The sequence below is a fragment of the Pezoporus occidentalis genome, unplaced genomic scaffold (genome assembly GCF_034315485.1).
Source record: "Pezoporus occidentalis ecotype Australia unplaced genomic scaffold, CSIRO_AGI_Poc_V1 ctg313, whole genome shotgun sequence".
Taxonomy (NCBI): domain Eukaryota; kingdom Metazoa; phylum Chordata; class Aves; order Psittaciformes; family Psittacidae; genus Pezoporus; species Pezoporus occidentalis.
Window position 1 is genome coordinate 418,119 of NW_026915084.1, and position 21,303 is coordinate 439,421.

The following is a 21,303-nucleotide window of genomic DNA, read 5'->3' on the forward strand; positions in this document are numbered from 1 at the left end:
AGTGATGGTTCGGGGGACCAGCTCTGATTTCACCCAAACCATACACCCCCACACACACAGCACAGGTAGGCTTGCTGCTGACAAGATGTCCATGTGTTAACCAAAACTGAATATGCAAAGATCTCAAATCCTTTAAAATACCAAAAAAAAAATCTACCAAAAGACAAGAAACTGTGACCTAAGATACATGCAGGGCTCCTTAGGGGAAGCATGCAGAGATGCTCCTTGCTTTTACGTCCATATGCACCCATCCCATGCTGTGTCGCTGTTGTTTTCCCCTTTGCTCTACAGGCACTAGTGGAATATTGAAACTACTTCCCCAAACACCACCACTGAGCTTCCCCTCTCCCATTATGAGAAACACCTCTTTTATTGGTAAACACCTTTAAAACAAGATTTGGCACAATGTGATTGTGTCTGGCAGTGCACTGTGTCAGCACTGCGCTGAGCCAGCACCCGAAGCCACCTTCCTCTCCTCTGCAAGCAGTTGTAAGGACACTTACATTTAATTCCTTAATGATTAGGAATTAAAGACCAGAAACTTCATTCAGCTTCCAGGAAGACAATCTCTTTATGTCACCCTGTTTTCAGTCCATGCCCAGCTGCCTAAACCAGTCAGTGCTGCAGCTGTGTTACTGCAGTCACCCCAACGCGTGTGGTTTACTGCATCGACCTGTCCAAGCCCCACACCACCCCTTGGACAGTACAAGTGACTGAGCTGCTTTTATGGGATGCCATGGAAGTGAAAACCAGTTGCATGCAAATAGCACACCAGGCAATGCATGCTGAACCCCGCTTCAAAACAGCCCTGAAACACACACATTATAAACCCAGGATTCATTATAAATCATTAAGTTATCTCCCATTTTTCTTCTAACTGCTGTTGTGTAGATTTTATCATCAGCAATTAGAATAATTACATGCAAGCTTGCAGCAGCAGCAGATAAGCATAAAACATAGTAAATCTAAAGACATCTGAGGAGAGTTACCCCTTCAATGAAAACCACATTGCAACTCCAGTATATAAGCATCTTAAACATCCTTTTCCAGCCCATAAAGACTCTTCAGACTTTCTGTACTATTTATATTGCTTTTTCATCTGAATTTGGCAACATAAGGGTATATAATCTCACACACCCTCCTCCTGCCTGACTTGGGCTCTGGTATGCAATGAAACACAGGCTAACTCACCAGACAGAGCTCTTCAAATCAGCTTGAGGGAGTCTGATACCACACTCCCTGAAAGTCCTTAGGAAAAAACCACCCAGACTGCTCCTGTATCAGCAGCATTCTTGGATCTGCTAATTGCTGGGGATTAATGAATCAAACAGAACTGCTATTTTGAGACAGAAAATAACTACTGAAGATTCAGACCAACTCAAGACCACATTTTTCTCCCCGGCTATACGCTTTAAAAGCAGCCACTCACCCAAGACTACAAGTAGTCACACATCAAAATACACTTTAAGCCACAGCAGTACCTCAAAAAACACATTATTCTTAAGGAGTACCAGACATTTCTCTTGCCATGAGCAGCAATAAGCTGCGGTGGCTTTCCTGCACATGAGAAAGTGACACCTGAATACCAGGAAGCACTGGAGATGGTATCATTCAGACTAAATTACACCCGTGTGTGGTGTAATTACATCATCAATACACTGTGCAAGGAACATTCTTCATCCTTGACATCGGTCTGCACAGCTGCTAAAATAAATTCCAACCTCACCTATCATGGTGGTTTTGGGGGTGATTTAGGCCATTGTATGCTCAAGACCACAACAAAACTCCCAGCCTCTTTCAGAGGAAAACCAGCCAAGTGCTGTGACACTGACGTTCCCGACTCAATTCCTGCTAGCACAGGTTTCTGCATTTTTCTGGCAAGCTCAGCCATTTCGGAGACTGATAAGATCATACCACAAAGAGATCTAATTAACCCAGTGGTTTTAATTTCAGCCATGAAAATCAGAACAGCAACTTACTGGGGTCTCGACTGCTGTAGGGCCATCCTGAAGCAGGTAAGAACGATGGCATTGGAGAGCTTGCCCTGCTGTCCTCCTCCACTTGCTGTGTGATATGCCTCACAGTGTCTTTGTTTTTCCTGTTCTTCCTGCGTCCCGTGGGCTGCCAGCCATCCCCTACTCCTTGCTCTGAGAACACAGTCTGTATTGCACTATCCTTGCCAGAATGCAGTTCACTCCCTCCGTAATGCGACGGCGAAACCTGTTCCTCCTTGATCCGTAAAGAGCCATAGCCCATGTCACTAGACCAAAGAGACTGGGATGAAATGTCTTCGTGGCCGTCTGGTTTTGGTTCTTGATCCTCTTTGCCATAGCTGCTCCCTCCTTCATGGCAGCTGGCAATGGCTGAGTCTCCAGACGAGTTCGCAGGGCTCGTGCGCCGCGCTAACCAGGGAGATATACTCCTGCCAGCCACCACTGCTGAAATCAGAGCATCCGTACTGCTGCTGGAGGGGGCTCCAAGCTCATAATCAACGAGGTCATCTGAAGCATCAGACTTTATGCTTATGTCAAGAGCTGCTTTGATGAAGTTGTGACAGGCCTGGACAATGTCTGTCATCTGCAGGTAACTCGCAGCTGACATCACCTCGATGACGTTGCGGCTGGTCAGCGCGAGGTGTGCAGAATACATGAAGTCAATGATGGCTTTAAAGCCTTGTGCAGTCACGATGTCCAGGTGGGTGACAGTGGCCTGGTCAGAGGTTTTCTGTACCTGGCAGTAGAGTGTTTTGAAGTAACGACTACTCCCAAGCAGAACGTTTTTGTGAGCCTTAAATATCTTCCCCTCCACTATGATGCAGACGTCGCAGAGGATGCCGTGCTGCCTCTGCTCGTTCAGCTCCCGCAGCAGGTGCCGGTAGTGGGACGCGATCTCCATATCTTCCTTGCGGTTATTCATCTGGAAATCTTTGTGTTTCCTCTTCCACAAGTCCTGCAGGGGGGAGGAAATGACAGGATTTCAAAATCCACTACAAGCTGACAGAGATTTTCAAAGACTGAGACAAACCCCGAGCTGTGCCGAATCAAGTAACCAGTTCATCCCGAAAGGATGCCGCAGAACACAGGCACTGCCTGGAAACACCACACATTCATTACATGATGCAGCTTCTTTTCACCAGACTTCAAATCATTTATGTTAAAAAGGAGATTAGATTTGAAGCTCAGTCCTCCAGTGGCTCATAACATCCCAGAGAAACGCTTCTTTAAATGACTACAGACTCGCAAGCAAACCTGTCTTAAGTTACTTGGGCGAAACAACTGTCAGTTTTTACTGCTGGAGTTCAGTGAAGTTTGGGGCTGAAACTGTGCTGATGGAGACAAACTGCTGAGGAGCACTCCGTAACACAAGGGAACAAGTATTATGTGCAACACACTGAACAGATGAAGCCCTCCAACAGCAAAAGCCAATTGAAACCAGGCCCTGCCCTCACTATATTGCTGTGGAGGGGCTATAAATACAATGCAAGGCAAAAGAGCAACAAGCAAATCCAAGACTACAGATCACAAAATGGGAAGTCCCCACTCAAACTAAACTGGCAATACATGAGAACTGTGAAATTAATGTTATTTGAGGCTGAACTGCTTATAAGCACAAGATTTTTAACTTGGCAATAAAGCACGTTATCTCCTTGGCTTTACATCTCCAAGTTTACCCTACAACCACCCCAAGATACTGTAGAGGACAGAGAAATGCTAATGATCACCCGAACATTCATGTTCAGAAAGGATGCTTGTGACCCAAACAACAACGCATCCACCAAGCCACAATGAATTCTGATCACCTCTCATAAAGTTTGGCACTATTATTCAAACAAAGGCTAGTTAGTGCCAGCAGCATGGCAAGTATCTCATACCTTGTAAGTTATACTCTGAATTACCCTCCTCTTACACCCCAAAACAAGAGAAAAAGTGGATTATGTTGATTCAGATTGAATTTTACCCCACCAGCAAAGTACAAACACAAGAAAAGTAACACATCAGTGCTGATTTCTGCCATTTTATTTAGCTTAGATCACTTACTTGGGACTTGCCCTTAAGGTTTCTATACTGTTTAACAGTGATTTAATGGTGCAGCTAATCAGGAGCACTGAGCTGCCACACAGTGTGAAGGACACCAACTCCTTCCTCTCAAGAACTTAAACTTGTTCCAGTATAAGAAGTCCCAGCTGTAAAATTAGCACATGTGCCCACATGTCATACAATTGGTTTCTGCTGACAAGACCAAATCTGAACGTAATTATGGGCAAGCCCATGCACCACAGCCTGGATTTGGGCTGCTGGTGGTTGCTGATGAAACCACAATCACCGCACTTGTGCGGCTGCACCACCTCAAAGCACGCAGAGTTAAATGTAAGCACTGTCATTAAGAGGCTGATGTGTGCTTGCAGCAACTTTCTAATATACGTCTGGTTCAAAGCCCAAATTCAGGCCCATCTGTATATCACCTCACTGCAGTCACGACAGAGAAAGTGTCTTGACATGTGCAAGTGGGTTCCTGTGCTGGGGAATGCATTCTGTAAGACCTCATTCCTCCTTCCTCCTAGTCTGTGCCAGTGTCATCGTCTACAGGAGCACAACAGCTCCAGTTCAGCCCACACCACTGGCTGGAAAACCACCTCTCAGCCCACAGAACAGAGATGACACAAGGACCTTTCTTCTAGAGCCACCTCACGAGTGAAGAGTTCAAGTTATGCAAGATGCCTGCACAAGCATCTCCAGTTCCACAAGAATGGAGCTCTTCAGCACTGTCACAACTGCTCATTTACAAGACCGGCTGGTCCCTGGTCACTGAGAAGCACTTGCTTCTTCAAGAGAGGAAGGACCATGTTCCTGCACCACAAACAGGCTGAACCCCTGTTTATTATTTCAAATCCATGCAGCTTTTCTATGGAATTAAGCAGAGTGCACAAAGAAGCTCATCTTATTTCTATTTGAATTGGAAGAGGTCAATAATAGAGCAGCTCTACTTTATCTGAATGCTACTTACTCACTATTGAAATCTGCCCAAAGACCTCAAATCGAGCTCTCACACAGAAGCCTCAAACACATGAAACACATCAATGCAAATCAATCCAAGAATTAAAAACCCTCAGCCTAAAGAACTGATTTTCCAAGTGTTTGGCCTGAGAAGGCTGCAATGGAACCAGCAGCTCTCACCCAGGCACGGAAGGTGGCTGCCACCGCTTCCCAGCCTCCTCCCTGGTGGAGAGAGCCACCTCTTAAGCCAGAATGACAGTTCACTCTTGTCTCTACTCCAGAAACCACTGCTGTAGCTACTTTTAGGAGTCGAGGAGTCAGCTTAGTCCCCTCAGGAAATATGAACTGCCACACTGGATAAAGCACGTTGTCCATCACCAGTCCTGCCTTCAACAGCTGCCAGATCCCCATGGTTCAGAGGAAGAGGCAAGAAAACCTCAGAGCATACAATTATGGAGCCAGCAGAAGGTTCAGATATGGCATTTCATTTTGCTGTCCCTTCAGAGGCAGCAAAGTCCATATTCCAAGACAACAACTCCCTAGAATTAGTTTGGGGCTGGGGAAATCTCCGACAAGGATAATTTTCTCTTCCTCAGTTTCATACAGATGGACAAACACTCCTTTACCCCAATGTCTTCACTCACTTTTGTGAGTTTAAGCAACAGAAGCTTTTCCTCTTGCATGTTTTTCCACCTGGAAATTACACCCATTCCTTGAGATTTTATTTACATCTCATGGTGGTGAGATCCCACAGCCCTTGTGCTGCACTTGCCCACATCGCCAAGGACACTGGGGACAAGAGCAGAGGGTGGGTTGGTACCTCTGGGGCAAGAAGCAAAAATACTTGACATTCTAAAACATGAACATAAAACCCCAAGTAAAACCAACACCAGTATGTGCTCCTCCATGCAAAGGGAAGACAACTCATCCTTGTTCCAAAGTACTTGAAGAGACAGAGACATGAATGAGAAAGACACCCACGGAAGAGCAGCACCCTCTCCATGGAGAGGCACAGTATCACACAGCAGTGCTGTGGATGTTCCTGTGTTCAGTCCAACCAACAAAGTTTAACGCTTTCCTAACCAGCAATACTTACTGTAGATGTCTTGATCTTCCCCTCTCTAAAGGTCTGTTACTTCATACCCATCGTTCCACATTCAGCATCTGTCACAGCACTGCACCTCTCCAATGCGAGGTCTTTGGGGGAGAGAATTAAATATGCCTCCAATTCAGAGGAATTAATTAGTTTTCTGTCTACCCATGTCAAACCAGAACATCCGTTTAATGTCAAGGATCACCAGGGAATTAATCCAAGTTAAATTTAAGGCAATTTGCTAGTAGTTAAGAATTCAGGAAGCTTCAAAAGCCTGCGCTCTCGTGTTCCAAATTCACATGCTGTTTTGTGGCTTGTTGTTGGGTTTTTCTTCCCGTTTCCTGGTAATGATATTTATCTCCACTTAAAACATGTTATGGAAAGATTCCTTCACCAAAGTAGCACCCTTCAAACTTCCACTGGAAGCACTGTGGAAGACGGAATAACTGCAAAGATTGTTTAGACACAGACCTCAAAGATCAACGACATATTTTGGGGTTTATCGCAGGTCTTTTTAGGACACTGAAGGATCTCAAAGTTCAGCACCTACTAAAAGCTTTCAGCCTGGGCCAGTGCTGACAGCACACGGCCACAATGCAGCTTTCCAAGAAGCCAATGAGCCGTGAAAGCTCATCTGTAGGTTTTCCACAAAATAAATGGCAGCACATCAGCCTTTCTTCCTAAGTCAGTTCACAGACAGCACTGCGGCTGCTGCCTCTCCAAAACCAACTAAACCAACCCCCCGTCCCTAAACAAACACCACTTGCACGTAACAGCGAAAGGAACAAAAGAAAACAGATTTAATCATCTCTTTCATGCAAACTTCTGTCAAGGTAGAGGCCAGCTTTTTCTTTCTCAGGTCATCAAAACCCTGCTCTTCAAGTAAGCATTAATAATTCAGCTAATCTTGAAGCCTGGTTGGAATGAACCTCATTCTACAAACACAACAGCCACGAAAACTGTTTATTTTGCACTATCAGTACAGTTATTTGGACATGAAAATATCACCTGGTGACATAAGAGTCTAAATAAATACAGTCTTCACCTCCTGTTGGAAAGGTTTAAAAGGAATAGCCAGTACTTAACAAAGCCAACTGCTCAGAGCAAGTCCCCACAGTAAGTCTCCTGACCCAGATGTGAACAGCAGTAAAATTAAGGGGTAGAAATGTGTTGTATCTAAAGCTCAGTGCGTTACTCGGGTTCAGACATAAAGCCACTTGCAAGAAATGGAGGACACGCACAAAAGTCCCTTCAGTGCAGTCCCCAGGGAAATAGAGGGGACAAAAATAAACTCCTTTTACTCAGAAAGAAAACAGGGGAAGGAAAATAAGGAAAAACCCCAAAGGACTGGAGAGGTTTTGGAGGGTTTCTTGTTTGTTTCCTATTTGCGCTCTCGGAACACAAAGGAACCCAAAATTCAACCTCCAAGACGTCTGTTACAACTTTCTAAACATGTTTCTACACTGAATAGTAGGGACACAAGTTACAGAGTACCAAAACACTCTTAAGTGCTCTCTACCAGCAGGCACCGTGTGCTCCCCAGGGAAAACATGCCAACTGGAATTTGACCAAAAATGTGTTGTTTCCTCCCCCTTCTCCCTTCGGAGAAAAGTAAAAACAGATCAAGGAAGAACTCCAGTTCACTCCAATGGTTTCTTACACAAAAAGGCAACAAACACACCCCACTTCCCTGCTTCCCCTCTGTCCATGTCTCCACTCCCAAGACATTCCAGCATTTTTTGAATTCCTCTGCAAAGAAGCTCTGTAAGGTGAGATCGGGCTCCAAACACCACCTCACACATGACAGTGTGTAACGAGTTTCACTTTTATGCATGTAAAGACAACAGATGCAGAGGATTCCTCTTGTCCATGTGCCCCGTGCTGACAGGAACAGAGAACAGGAACCCCAGTGTAACCTTAGCAACAGCAAAGAGTGGTACCTGCACTCACCCTCCTAAAGGGGAGGAGAAGCACAAGATTCGGGGTGTTAACAGGTAACTCCCAGTGATGACACTGCTCATGAGCTTCACGGTGCAAATCTCCACAAGCACAGTGTTTTCTCCTCCCAAGTGCATTTGAGGAAGAGCATTGAAACACCTCTGCTTAGCATTCTGTAGTAGTTACAGTCCAGAAAGGCTACGAGCAAAGTTCAAACAGCAGGAGCAGGGCAGCATCACATCTTCAGCAGCCAGAACACAGCAGCAAAGAAATCAAACTTGGGGCAGGAAGATATGTCAACTCCCCGTCTGCCCCAGTTAGACTTAGGCAGGAAACACAAAGCATTTTAGACCATATCATCAGTTTACAGCTGCTTTTACCATGAAAATACATTGATCCAGACTCAATTTGGAATTAAAAGAAGGCAAATTTGAACAAGGACACTTTAAACACTACACACTTCTAGTCCTGCATCACAGTGTTACAGCTTTGTTTCCACAACCCAAACACAAGCCACAAGCACAATCCAACTCCAATAAGCAGAACGTAAAATAACCAGGAGCCATCACGAAACATTTCACTCTCTACTTCAAAACCAGCAACTTGGCTTTGGCCTTTGATATCAAACCATCTACCTGAAGTTACAGGGCCAGCAGGGTGGAAAAGTTGGACACTACAGAAGTGCAGCCAAAAGACAGGATTTTGGAAAGGCTCTTAGGAAAATCCATTTATTAACCTTCAAGCAGCTCTGACAGCACATGAAGAAGTCCAAGAGAAAACCAGGTCTGAAGATGAAAGCTAAGGGAGGGCTGTTTGCCTCCACAGTTTGGAAGGAGGGCAATTGGTAATTAGGACAAGAAATTTAGAAACTGTGAAGTTAAAAATAGGAGGAAAAAAGGCAAAACCATACCAGAGAGGCACATTTTGCTATCGTGTTCTTCACGTCATAAGCAGTGGAGAGTTTTACTGATTTTGTTACAGAAAGCAATGTAAAATTCCATATTAAAAGAACCATCAATCACAATCCAAGACAATTACTCATTACCAGTAACAAACTGGGTTCCAGGTCTGGTGTTTCTCCTACAGCAGCTGAGGACATCAACAGCCCTAGGGCAGCACAGGTAGTGCACCAGTCTTTGACCTTCCGATATCACTGCTGGGACCTCTTGCAGGAGAAGGACAGAACTACAACAAAACCCAAAAGAAGAAGTTATGAGCATTAAACTACAAATTACTGAACTATGGTAATACATTTTGAAGGCTTTTCCCCACAAACCCACAGTTATAACACCCCTGTTTATGGCTTCACCCCCAAAAATGAAAGCATAGCAATACACTGCAGATAATTAAAGCCTGGTACCTTACTGCATTACTACAAACAAGAGTTATTTCTTAAAAGTATGAGAAAAAAGGTATCTAATTTTAGATACTAAAACTTCAAACAGGTCCTTGAAACAACAGGGTTTCCTGTTTGGTAGCTTTTCCAAACATTCTCACTTTAATGACTTTGGAAAGACATTTGTGGCCCGAAGGGCACTAATTCACCTTATCTGACCTATAAAATAGGAGGTTAAAAAGCTACTGAGGCAACACCTGAGAGAGGGTTGCAATGGAATAGTCAAAAGAATGTCTTCTTGACATGTTCAGTTGCCAGTTCCTCCTGGATGACACCATTCTGGGTGAAGAAATTAAATAATCCCAAGATTTTGAGAGACAATTCAGTGTGAAATACAGATCCTTAGGTAGTAAGGCACATTCCCAGATAAAACATTGATGTTTAGGATCAACAAGGTACCAAGATTAGAAATAGTTCATCCAAAGGGTTTTTTGTCTGTGAGGACACATCAGCTGTAACTATCGTCATGTCCATCTGGCTCTCCCATACAAACCAGACTTTATTTTCTTCAGAAGAACACATTCACTGCACTGGAAACATTTAAATTCAACTAAAACTTCTGACTGTGCTTTAGTCAAAGCTTTACACTGTTTATGCACTGCTGACCCCTCTAGCAAAGTGTCTGCCACGTATTTCTGATCTCTGCATTCAGATCTCTTCAATCTACAGATAAGCTCTTAATGAAAGTCAGTTATAAATCAATGCTGTTGATCTCACCTTCTGCAGTAACGGAAAACCTCAGAAGATAAAAATTAAGAAAGCTTTTCCAGTACAAACTGCTGTTACTGCAAGTGGGGAAATGAGTATCTAATACACAAACAGAGCATTAAGGCAAATCCAGGCATTCTTATGGCAACAAGCACAACTGTGAAAATCCTGACAACAAATATGACCCAGCCGAAGCAAATACCACTGAGCTTGTTCTCAGTGTCTATTTCAGACTGCCAAGTCTTGCCTTTCTCTGATTGCTTCTCCATAGCAATTGTTTTGGCTCCTTTTAGTCCTGTTATTTAGACAGTTAAAAAAACAAAGTGGGGGAGTGAGGGAACACATGGGAAATGACTTTGTTAGCAAAGGGTAAAAATAAGTGGTATTTTTCACTCAAACTTAGGGCTGTGACTGTTAAAACTCTGATCTACACCTCTGCCCCAGAGCCCAGAATAAGCCAGAACAGTCCAGTAAGAACAGCAAAGCTCAGACCTGCACTATTTTGCACTGCTCTGCATTTTTCCTTCTTGCTTTGAGCTCTGAACCTGCTTTCCTCTTGTAGTTGAACAGATGAGCATCAAGTGACCATGACTAACGGAGGCACCTCTGCTACAAGGTAGGAGCACAACAGCCAGAGGTATTCCTCCAACTTCCACAGCTGGGTAAGATTCCTAAAGGAATCCTCCTCTTTCTCTTAGCACATCACAAAGTATCTTTAAATGCTGAGCACTTACCAACAGTTGAAAATGTTTCCTGTTAGCAAAAACAAATGTCGCGATGTTTCACAGCTGGAGAGTGCATGTTTTAATGAAGAGAGGAGAATGGGCTCTGCTGACAACCTCCAAAGGGCTCACCAGACGTCCTGCATTTGGGAATGGGAAGAATAAGAGGCACAAATTAAAATCTAAACTGTAACTTCATATAAAAGCCTTCAGTGGCACGTAATTGCAAGCAGCACATTTACAACTTTGCCATTTCAAACAATATTATAATATATTTCTATCAATAAGCATAAAGGAGAACTTATTTTGCTTCTGTTAACTTAAAGAATTTAACATACAAATTTTAACACTATTAACACTCCTGTGCTTCCAGACACAAGTGCTTTGAAGAAGCCACTGTAAAATGATTCCATGATTCTACTTTATATGAGGATTTCAAACAATTTTAACAAGAAGACACAGAAAAAGATGCAACCACCCAACAGAAAGTAAGTTCTCATTTCCGTGCCTGTAAAAGCGATGCAGCCACAATACAATATTCCAGCCTGTAACAGTTTGCTTATGCAACAGGATGCACCTTTCCAACAGGGCACTAGGTGCACGTTTCTAGTTCAAAATGCTTGCAATAATGTTCCTGCTGCTCTTTCCATTTCCTCTGCATTTCCCTTCTTCGTTTCCCCATGACTTCCATCTCTGTCCATCTGCCTGCCTCACCATCTTCTCTCCACCACAGTACAGAAACAGTTGCTGCTATTGAAGGAACATGGAAGAGCCAACCAGTACCTAAAGAGCAAGAATCTTACAGGGTACCAGGCTCGAGGAGTCTGCTCATACCAACAACAAAGTAAGCAATTAGCTACAGATATAGCTGCTACTTCAGCAGTGAAGATTAAACAGCAACCTCAAAAACCCCAGGTGCCTGTGGCTGGTGCGACACTTACCAGTCCAAATGCCATTAACTCCTACAAGATCCTAAGCTGCCACTTAAAAGAGCATCACAAAAGAAGTCTGAGCAAAAGACTCTGCCCTTGTGCATCTATTACCAAAACCAAAACAACATAAAAAACACCTAAAAGAGGATTAAAGAAGTGTGATCATATCACACTGGGAATTGCCCTGAAAAACGCTTCCCCCCAAACTTTCACATTGGTTTCTGGCTTTTTAACTTGGGGATCTTTGTGTAAGTTCCCAAAGTCACTACGTGAAAAGGGAGGGAAGCAAAGAAAGAGGAAGAATCGTGAGGGAATTTTTAAAGGGAAGTATAGCCGTGGGAGCAACTGAGGGGAAGGGCACACAAGAGATGGAAAATGCACACAAGGAGTCAGGAATACCCTAGGAGTAAATATGTCAGCAAAACTAAAGAGAACACAGGAGGTGCTGTGTGTAACTCAGGGTACAAGCACTCAGTGCCTCGGGTAATATCCCACTTTCCTTTCAGTCCAAATCTCATAATCCAGATTTGATCAACTCTTATAAAAAAATAAAAAAGCAGCACAGTGAAGCCAAGAAGGACAGAGCAGCAATAAGAAGGAAGTCAGTAAGTGAGGGTTTTATCCAGCCCCCACCTCGTCCTCCAACCCTACAGTGGTGGGACTGTTCGGAGCACTCCATCCTGACTGCTTCCTTCACGGGTACTTCAATCAGCCAGTTTCAGGTTTGGGTATTTTAAGCACCTAATGGCTAATCCAGACCATTGATGCTTCTGTTTTGGAGCATGATTTGAGCACTGGTCAGAAAGGTATTTCCTCCAATGGTGTATTAGTGCAAAAGGTGCACGTTTTGGTTAACCCTTTCCTCACCCAGAGTGAGCCACCTACCTCAAGTATCCACTCCGAGTTGTTCTTCACAAGAAGAGAAACAGAGGAACCAAATTCACTTGGATGTATTAAGTTGGTTCAACACATGAGGAGGAAACAATTAGGAAAGATAACGAACATATACACAGCTACAAACACATTCCTTGCTATGCAAAACTCTACTTGCTTTTCTAAGCAAGGCTCTTAAGCAGCAAAGTTCCTGGCACACACTCCGACATCCTTGCTACAAGGCTTATTTTAATCCATACACAAGCTGTGTTTGTAGAATATTCCTGTCACCTCACTGCCTCTCTCCAATACAGCAGACCCCAACTCAGCTTTACTCCAAAGCAAATGCCAGGCAACTTCCAGCATTCGCAGAATGTTTTTCCTCCTTAATGCCAAGTAAGTGTCGGGGCAGAAGGGATCACTACTGCCTGGGCTGGAAAAGCCATATTCCCAAAATGCAAGGCAAAGAAAGGCAAGTTTCAGCTCTACCTCAGCATCTACAATACCCAGGTGCATCCTTACCTCACCTACACACAACAGAGCGCCACAAAGTGGAACACATTTCCATCTATTTGGAATTGCTGTCAAGGAGCTCACATCCTGCACTCACATGCTGTTCAAACCCAACATTTCAACTTCAGGCTGATGGGTCTTAAATGCGTGGGTATGGAAGGAAGTTAAAGCAAGTGTTCAGAACAGCTAACTTGGTAAGGGGCAGAAAACCCCATCCAGGAGCCTCCGAGCTCCACTACTGGGGAATTCAGTGAGGACTTCACACTAGCTCGTGCGTATGAAGAATAAGCAGTTTTAGCACAACTATGATTTTTTGCCAGTATAATAGAAACTGTGTGGAAGAGCTGAGGAAGCTCCACACCCCTGTTTCACAGAAAGGGAGGCTGATAAAAAGCAGTGACAAGACCAGCACATTCAGTCACAGCTGCAGGATGGAACTGAATCCCAAGCAGCTCTCATTCCAAACTGGACATCCCTGTGCAGCCAAACGCACCACGGCAGCACAGACCTGAAAGCTACTGAACTGTTCAGAGAAGCTGAGAGTCTCTCCTCTTCCATCTCCAGTGAAAGAAGCCCCACAACAAGCAATACATGCTTTTATTTCACATCCTGCCTAACGGACTGAATATCTAGAGGGAATTGAGACAACCAACCGCTGACGGTTGTGCTTAAGGGAGCTGTAACATGAATACATCACCAAGTGAAACAGAAAACCCTCAAGAAGGAATAAAGTGAAGGTCTGAAGCAACAACCGGAGTCCTGACTGTCGCTGTGTTTGACCAAAACACCCTAAACCCCTCCCAGAGACCCCGGGGTGAGAGGCAGACCACAGCACTTCACACAGCCCAAATACCTCCCTCCCTCTATCTCACAGCAGTGGTAGGTCCGTGTCCTCTCGCCTAACGTGACCCCTGCTATCTGCAGGCAGCCCCACAACGCGCCTGCTTTCACTATTAATACACTTTGAGTTTCAGATATCACACATAAAACACAGGTAAGTTACTCACTTCAGAATATTCAAGCCAGTCATAAGCCAGAAGTGAAATGCAAACATCAATCCTTCTGTGTCAGTATTTTCCAGGGTAACGCTGGCAGCCAGGAATGGACACGACCTGCTGGCTCCTGAGAATTCTAAGGGACATGTGGGATAACCATTACAGCTGCAGGTAGCTCTTCAAAGACTTAAACTAAGCCCCCGCTTTGCCCTTTAGTTTGCCCATTAAACTGAGCACATAGGAGCAAGGAAACCCCCTGCGAGTGCTTTTTACCAATTATGGGGAGTTTGGAGACTGGGGCTGCCAGTAAAACCAGCAAGGACATGAAGGGGAAAATGCCCTGCGAAAGGTTGAGCTGTTTCTGAAGGAAATCTGCTCTGGAAGCAAGCAGCAGCAGTCTGGATGGGGCGTTATCCTGCTGCTGCGCTGCTGGGAGGACAGGAAACTTTGCTGAGAAACTTCAAAAACACATATCTGAACAAAAAAAAACCCACCCAAGTGGACAGCAAAGACAAAAAGAACACGTTCGACCTCGCAGCAACACAACACGTTAGCAGAGGAAAAGCAGACTATTCAACAGCAAATCACAGACCTTTCAAACACGAGGCATTCCGCCTTTCCACGGAGGACTGCTTGGGGAAGGGGGTGCTGCTAAACTGGTTTTCCTTTGAGCACTTCCACTTATTAAGGAGGAAAAAAAAACCCTCTTGCGAAGAACCTCTCCACTGTTGTACAACTGTCCCAGAAAACAAAGACCATGGGGAGAAAGTGGCCCACTTTCCAAGAACCCCGTGTACGGGTCATGTTTTCAGCAGCTCGATCCTACACGCTCGAGGATGAAGCAGCATTTAAAGCCTATGAATAAACACCTCAAGGGTGACGTATCAGAACCCCCATTTTTTGGTACCACACTCAAATTGACTCAATTACATCAAACGGTCATAACACAGATATGAAAGCAACTGTGAGAGAAGTTTAGCTGTGAGTGAGTTTCCCCCTCCTGGACAGGCTGCATCAAAACCAAACGACCAGTTTTCTGTTTCAGTTACAGTTATCCCACCAGCGTAGCAAAACACGGACTATTTGCCAGGCACATCCATTTGGGAGCTGCCCTAAACACTGTTTTGTAGCTGTGCCCCTAGCCCATGGGGCAGGCTCCTGTTCCCAGCCCTCGTCAGCCCCCCAAAAGCACCTTACGGCGCTCATTCCTCCCCACATATTGAAAATATTGTGGCTAATAACACACACTCCACCCATTTTCTTTTTCCATCACTAAAGGATTTCAAAACCTAAAACTCGACAAACAGCGAGAGAAGCTGAACGGAGTTTAGAAAGGGAAAGGCAAATCCTACTGGCAATTACAAGATGCTATAAGAACATACAATGTTTAAGCAAGGTATTGCTAGAAGAGTGTTTCGTTCCCTGCAAGCTGCTTCCTTAAAATTACAGTTCTCTCCCTCTTGGATAATGCAGCTTTTCCCTTTAATTCCCCCCCCCCCCGAACAAATAGAAGAAAAGAAAGAAAGAAGACTCCCTTTCCTTGTGGAGACCCCACATTTCATGCATTAGTCGCAGGGCTGCTCTTTGCACACTGAGAACCTACACCTGTAATAAAATACTTGATGGAGTTCAAGAACCGAGACCTAGATCCGTACGCCAGCCCCTAAATGCTACACGCGATGCGAAAGGATGCAATTAAAATGCAGGCAGGAACTTTGGTACAGGTGTCTGCACCAGCACTGTTTGCTAAACACGTCTCTAATTAGCATGGCTTTAAACAATGCTGATAATAATCCGGTCCTGGCAGGCTTGCAAATGAATCACTGGGATTGCAAAATGAAAAGCATGAGGAATTCATTAAAGAGCGGTTCAAACTCTCCTTTGTTTATCTTCCCCCTGTCAGGTGTAAAGGATAAATAAACCTGGGATTCTCTCCCTGGATTGCATCCCAGCGCTCAGCTCCACAATACCGCGCTGCTCGAGAACCTCCTCAGGAGGTACCAACGCCGCTTCGTTCCCCCCATCTCCCCTGCACACACACCCCGCTTCCAAAAGAGACATCCTCCCGCTGGTCCAGTCCCGCAAAGCTGCTCCGTTCTCCGTTGTCATCGGGGATTGAGTTATCAGACACTACTTGTATGACTTTGGGAACTGACACGTCTATTTAGAGACACAAAGGCAATCCGGCAGCACAACCCCGGCTTCTTACCAGCACCTTTCCTTCCAAATTTAACCACCGCTTTCCTCCTGGGGAAGGAAGGGAGGGAGGGGGGGGAACGGGGACACGACACCTCCGTCGTTGCCCAGCATGACAGCAAACATTTCCAGCCACTTTTGCACTTGTTACAGCCCGATGAAAACCCACCTTCATCCTCCAACCCCCCCGCGAAGGAGCAGCGCTGTTTTTCCACGGGGTTTGTTTTTCCTGTCGTTGTTTAGTGGGGTTTGGTGGGGTTATTTTCCCCGTCTAAAAGAGGGTCACTTCCCCCATTTCAGCCTGCAATTAAAATGGAGGCAAGGCCAGGCGATCTATGCCTGGCTTTAGGGGGAGACAATAACCCAAAACAGGCCTGGCTTAAGGAAAGAAAAAAAGAAGGGAAAAAAGAAGGAGAGAGGATAGGAAAAGGAGCAAGAGGCAGAAAAAGAGCGAAATACAACATGCTTCACCACGATTATTACCTCATCCCTTTATCCCAAGCAGTTTGGAACCACGCTCCTGACAAACTCTTGGTCCAACTTGCACGGATGCTGGGTTTTTTTTTGGGGGGGGGGGGAAAGGGTTTGAATGCTGGAGCCGGGATTGAGGCTTGGCTATTCGCAAGTGGAGCTGCTGTTAAAATGCCCCCTTGTCTCTGCTCCTCTCCCTTGAGCTGGGTGTTGACGCAGCAGAAATTACCAGCTGGAAAATTCCCCTTTTGGAGGTTACGGGGAGGGGAGGGTTGGGGGGGGCGGAGAAGGGGAGGGGAGGGCCGGGGGAGGGGGGTTAAACCCTGCCACTTACCAAGTTAAGCCATCCACCCCACACCAAATAAGCCATCGCGTCCCAAAGAAGGCACCGTGCCCCCTTCCGTAGGCACGGAGCGACCGGCCCCCCCCCGCCCCGGGGCGGGTTGTGCCCGCGGAGGGCTTGGGGCTGGCTGGGTGGGCAGGGGGCGATGGTAGCGGTGAGCACAAGCGGAAAGGAGAAGGAGGACGGAGGTGGAGGTGGTGGTGGTGGTGGGGGCTGTGTGGCAAAGCGCTGCCCGCCTCGCCTCGCCTCAGGGGGATGGGGGCGGCCCGGTGGCCATGGCGACCCCCGGCTCGCCTCAGGGGGGCGAGGGGCGGGAAGAGGCGGGGGGGGGGGGCAGTGTGTGTGGGGGGGGCAGCGCGCTTACCTGAGCCCCATGGAGGAGAGCGCGGTGCGGGAGCGGCCGGAGCTTGTGGCTCCGTCGGTCACTCCGTGCCTCTCCTCGGGGTGGGGAGGGGAAGGGGAAAGGGGGAGGAGGGCGGAGGAGGTGGGGATGGGGGGGGGGGAAGGAGCCGGTAGAAGGGGGGGGCCCGGGCGCGCTCCCGTCGCTCCCTCGGGCGCGCGGGGCGCGAACCCGCGACGGGGGGGGGAACACGGGGGGGGGGACGAGGGGGGGGGGGGGAGGAGGTGCCGCGCGGCGCGTGCCGGCGCCTCCGCCCCGCCCCTTCTCCCACACTGGCGAGCGCTGATTGGTCAGAGGCTCGCACGGGCTTTCGTTAAGCCCCGCCCGTTGCTCCGCCCCCCCCCCTTGCCCCGCCCCTTGCGCCGGGGGAGCGGGGGGCGCCGCCGGCGGCGCTGCCACTGCCGGACACCGGAAGTGAAGGGTGGGCTGGGGGCGCGCGCACGGGCTCGGCCGCGCGGGGCATGATGGGACGGCTCCGTGACAGCGCTGAGGCGGCCGAGGACCCGGACCTGATCCCGATCCCGATCCCGATCCCGGTCCCGGTCCCGGTCCCGATCCGTGGCCCGAGGAAGGAGGCACCGCGGTTGTGTCCCCTTCAGCGGGTGCGTCCGCTCCGGCTCCGCCGTGAGGGGCGGCCGGGATGAGGGGCAGCGGTTTGCTCCCCACAGGAGCCTGTGCCCGCGCCGAGCTGCGTCCTCCTGAGCAGTTTATAGGCGAGGGGGGGGGGAAAATCACTTTATAAAGAAATAAGAGACCGTAGTGATGCATAGGAACACGAGATCTGCAGCCCGGCAGACTTCAGAGCCCGTTAAACGGGGCGCTGGCCTGGCTTGACGGCTGCAGGTGTGGAGAATGAGGGTCTGCAGGATGGAGATCAGAGCCCCCCCCCCGCCTGTCAGATCCAGGAATGGAAACCCTCTTGTCGCAGCAAAGGGCAGGATCCTGCCCTTTCGGCTGCTGCGCTGGAGGATCCGACACAACCTGCCCTATATTTCAAAGGACGGAGCTTAACAGCACAGGATAGGTCTGGAGCGGGGAGGAAGCTGATGCCAACCCTGCGATGGCTGTGGCGAGCAAGGGAACCGCTCCTGGGTCCCTGCGTTGGGAAAGCAGGAGCTGGTCCAGCAGCTGAAACGTTTGCAACCTGTGCATCAGTATCCGCGTGCTGGGATCGTGCCCCAAAGTGGGGAAACCCTCGTGGCTTGGGCATTTGTTTGCCTGGTTAACCAGCTTAGGTGGGTAATCACGGGTAATTGTGTGCCTAAGGCTTGGAAATGTCCTCCCGGGTTTCCTTCTCCCCCCCCCCCACTCCGTCCTATAGATCTGCTTCATCTCTGGCTTTTAAGTAGGGAGACCTACTGCTGAAACCTCGGAGTTGATTTTATGCCTGTTCTTTATTCAAATCCTCCTCTACAAGGTGCTTTTAATCGCCAGGACGTCCCTTCACAACAACAAAAAAAGATTATTTTCCACTTTTCAATCTGTGGTTTAAATAAACAGATGTTGTGTGTGTGGTGTTTTCCACCCCCCATTTCCTCCCACACCCCCTTCAGTTTTGAAAAGCCCATGAATGAACCTGATTAATGACAATGAAATGTCTTTTAACTCCAGCGTGGTTTTAATTACCTCTTTATTTTCTATTGCAACAGAGTCCAAGCAGCACCTTCCTAGAAAGAGTTCCATTAAAATGCAAATGAAGGCTCTGCAGAAACTGTCTCTCAATGCAACGAAGGACTCCGTTTCTTACACTTAAGCAACTCGCTGCCAGGCGGGTGTCCCGCTGCCTCCTGCTCCTCCTGCACATGCAATCCTCTGCCTTCCCCTCCCCATGCGTGTGTTTTCCAGTCCCTGTCACCTGCAGGTGAAAAGCACCGGAGCTGAAAAGCCACAATCCCTTTTTCCACCCTCAATGCTCAAGTGTTTCACGTGAACCTCTTCCACCCCCCCAGCGCCTGCAGGTGCTAAATCCTTCTGTTGTGTAAATTGGTTAAGTTTAAGCTTTGAGTTGGTCTTATTTTTTAGGCTCTGGGTTGAAATGTGAAGGTTTGAGGGGCTGGTTGAAGGTGGAGCTGTATCTTTATGCAACCATATACTTCTTTTGCACAAAATCTATACCGTACGTGGTCACAGCTATAAGCACTCCTGCTTATCCTCGCTCCTCCCTGCTTGAGAGCGAGCTTCCCGTTATCCCGAGGCTGCTCCGGTTCAGTGTGTACGTTCCCTTCCTCTCCTCCCACCCAGGGTTGCTTCCTCAGGTCTTTGTTGGCAGCAAGTATTTATTTATGTAGTATTTCTTTGCGTGTGGGGCTGGGCTGAGGCCCCGGAGCAGCAGCAGCTGCAGCCTGGGCACTGCCCTGGGGAGCGTGTTCCAAGAGGGGGAGGCTGGCTGAGGGCCGAGCTTCCCAAAGCTGCTCCACACAAAGGATTTCGGGAGGCTTGGGAAGCTTTAATATCTAATATACCCACACCCCTTCCTCCTTTAATTAGAAGTTTGTGTCTTATTTTAGGTAGAGACTGCAAGTGCTCCGCCGGTCCTCAGAAGAGAGGTGGTTTCTCCTCAGAAAGAAGGAAAGAACGTGCAAGGGGTAAAAAGAACAGGAAGAAAAGAGCTGGAGGAGAAATCAGGCTTGTTCATGAGATTTTTGGTGTGCAAAGTGTCACGAACGAGGTGAACAAAGGAGAGGTCAAGAGCACAAATGCACCTCTGTGAGATTAAAGACTGTTTCTGGCTCAGATCAATGTCCTCTGCACACCACCACGTCACAGGTTTCATTGAGGAGGAGACCACTGGAGGTCTGGGCTTTAATCGTATTTAGCCACTGGGAAAACAGGTAAATTGCATAATCCTGTAGCATAGGAGTGCTTGGAATCACCCCATGTTGCGGTGAGGTAGGAACGGACTGGGGACAAGCAGTAGAGGAAAGCTGCCTCCATACCACATCCCATCTGCAAAACCATCAGCAATGCTGAAGTGTTCTCATCCCAGCTCCCTCTTCAGCTCTGCTCCACCTTGCATTCATCGTGCTTGTAGGAGATGTTATATCTGATAAATTAAAATGATTTCTTGTGTGTCCTTGCCACGTGGTCCGTTTGGAAGCACGCTAAGAAAATCCTAATGACCCGATTACTCTGGGTTGGTTATTTTCCCCTACAAGTTTTGTACTCTGAACTAGAGATGCACAGAAAATCCTGAGGGATCTCTGATCTGTGAGCTCTGCTGACAGCAATCCCCACTTTGTTCCCATGTTTCATACATGGTAGACATGTGTTTCCATCACCAAAGGCTGTTCTTCCCGAAGTGCAGCGGGAAGGAAGCTGGTTTGCTCCTGCACCTCACAGCAGCTCTGCATCCCTTGGAAATCCTTGGACCACCAGCTTTGCCAGCTTCACTGAGAGCATCCTGCTGATGGTGGAGGAAAGGGTTAAAGGACCCACATTCCTGTCCCTAAGGCTCTGATCAAAGGTCAGGGGTCTTTAGGTGAAGGAAGGGAGGGAGGTGGTGGCAGCCCTGACCAGGTCACTTGAGGAGTAAACCACAGCTGAGGGGAGCTAATGAAGCAGTGTTTGTCTCTCTCACAGCACATACTCCCGGGCAAGTCAGAATTCCTTCTCTAGTGGGAGTGAAGATGTCGATTGTACTTTTTCCATGATGTGTATTGAGGCATTTGCTAGGTTGTGGGAGTAAACACTTGGGGGAATTCTCCATCAGCTCAGCAAGGGCAAGTCACA

The 21,303-nt window shown here is 47.3% G+C and overlaps 1 protein-coding gene and 1 long non-coding RNA gene across 11 annotated transcripts in view; one reads left to right on the forward strand and one right to left on the reverse strand.

Moving 5' to 3' along the window:
* ZBTB46 (zinc finger and BTB domain containing 46) overlaps positions 1-17,663 on the reverse strand; it is a 43,768-nt gene extending 26,105 nt beyond the window's left edge. For 2 of the 9 annotated variants that reach the window (XM_062628334.1, XM_062628325.1), the window contains exons 1-5: positions 17,539-17,663; positions 16,844-17,076; positions 10,864-10,991; positions 9,071-9,210; positions 1,980-2,949 (exon numbers count right to left, since the gene is read on the reverse strand). In XM_062628334.1, the coding sequence (XP_062484318.1) occupies positions 1,980-2,949; positions 9,071-9,124 (1,024 nt within the window). In that variant the 5' untranslated portion in view covers positions 9,125-9,210; positions 10,864-10,991; positions 16,844-17,076; positions 17,539-17,663. Of the gene's footprint in view, positions 1-1,979; positions 2,950-9,070; positions 9,211-10,863; positions 10,992-16,843; positions 17,077-17,165; positions 17,302-17,538 lie in introns of those variants that run through there. The other 7 variants (XM_062628328.1, XM_062628330.1, XM_062628329.1 and 4 more) reach the window with 7 other exon arrangements.
* LOC134168541 (uncharacterized) lies at positions 17,188-20,643 on the forward strand. 2 transcript variants are annotated; one of them, XR_009966576.1, is made up of 3 exons: positions 17,188-17,328; positions 19,224-19,552; positions 20,082-20,643. It is a non-coding gene; the product is annotated as an uncharacterized LOC134168541 (long non-coding RNA). The 2 variants fall into 2 exon arrangements; XR_009966577.1 differs by having other exon boundaries at positions 19,224-19,532.
* The last annotated feature ends 660 nt before the right edge of the window (positions 20,644-21,303 follow it).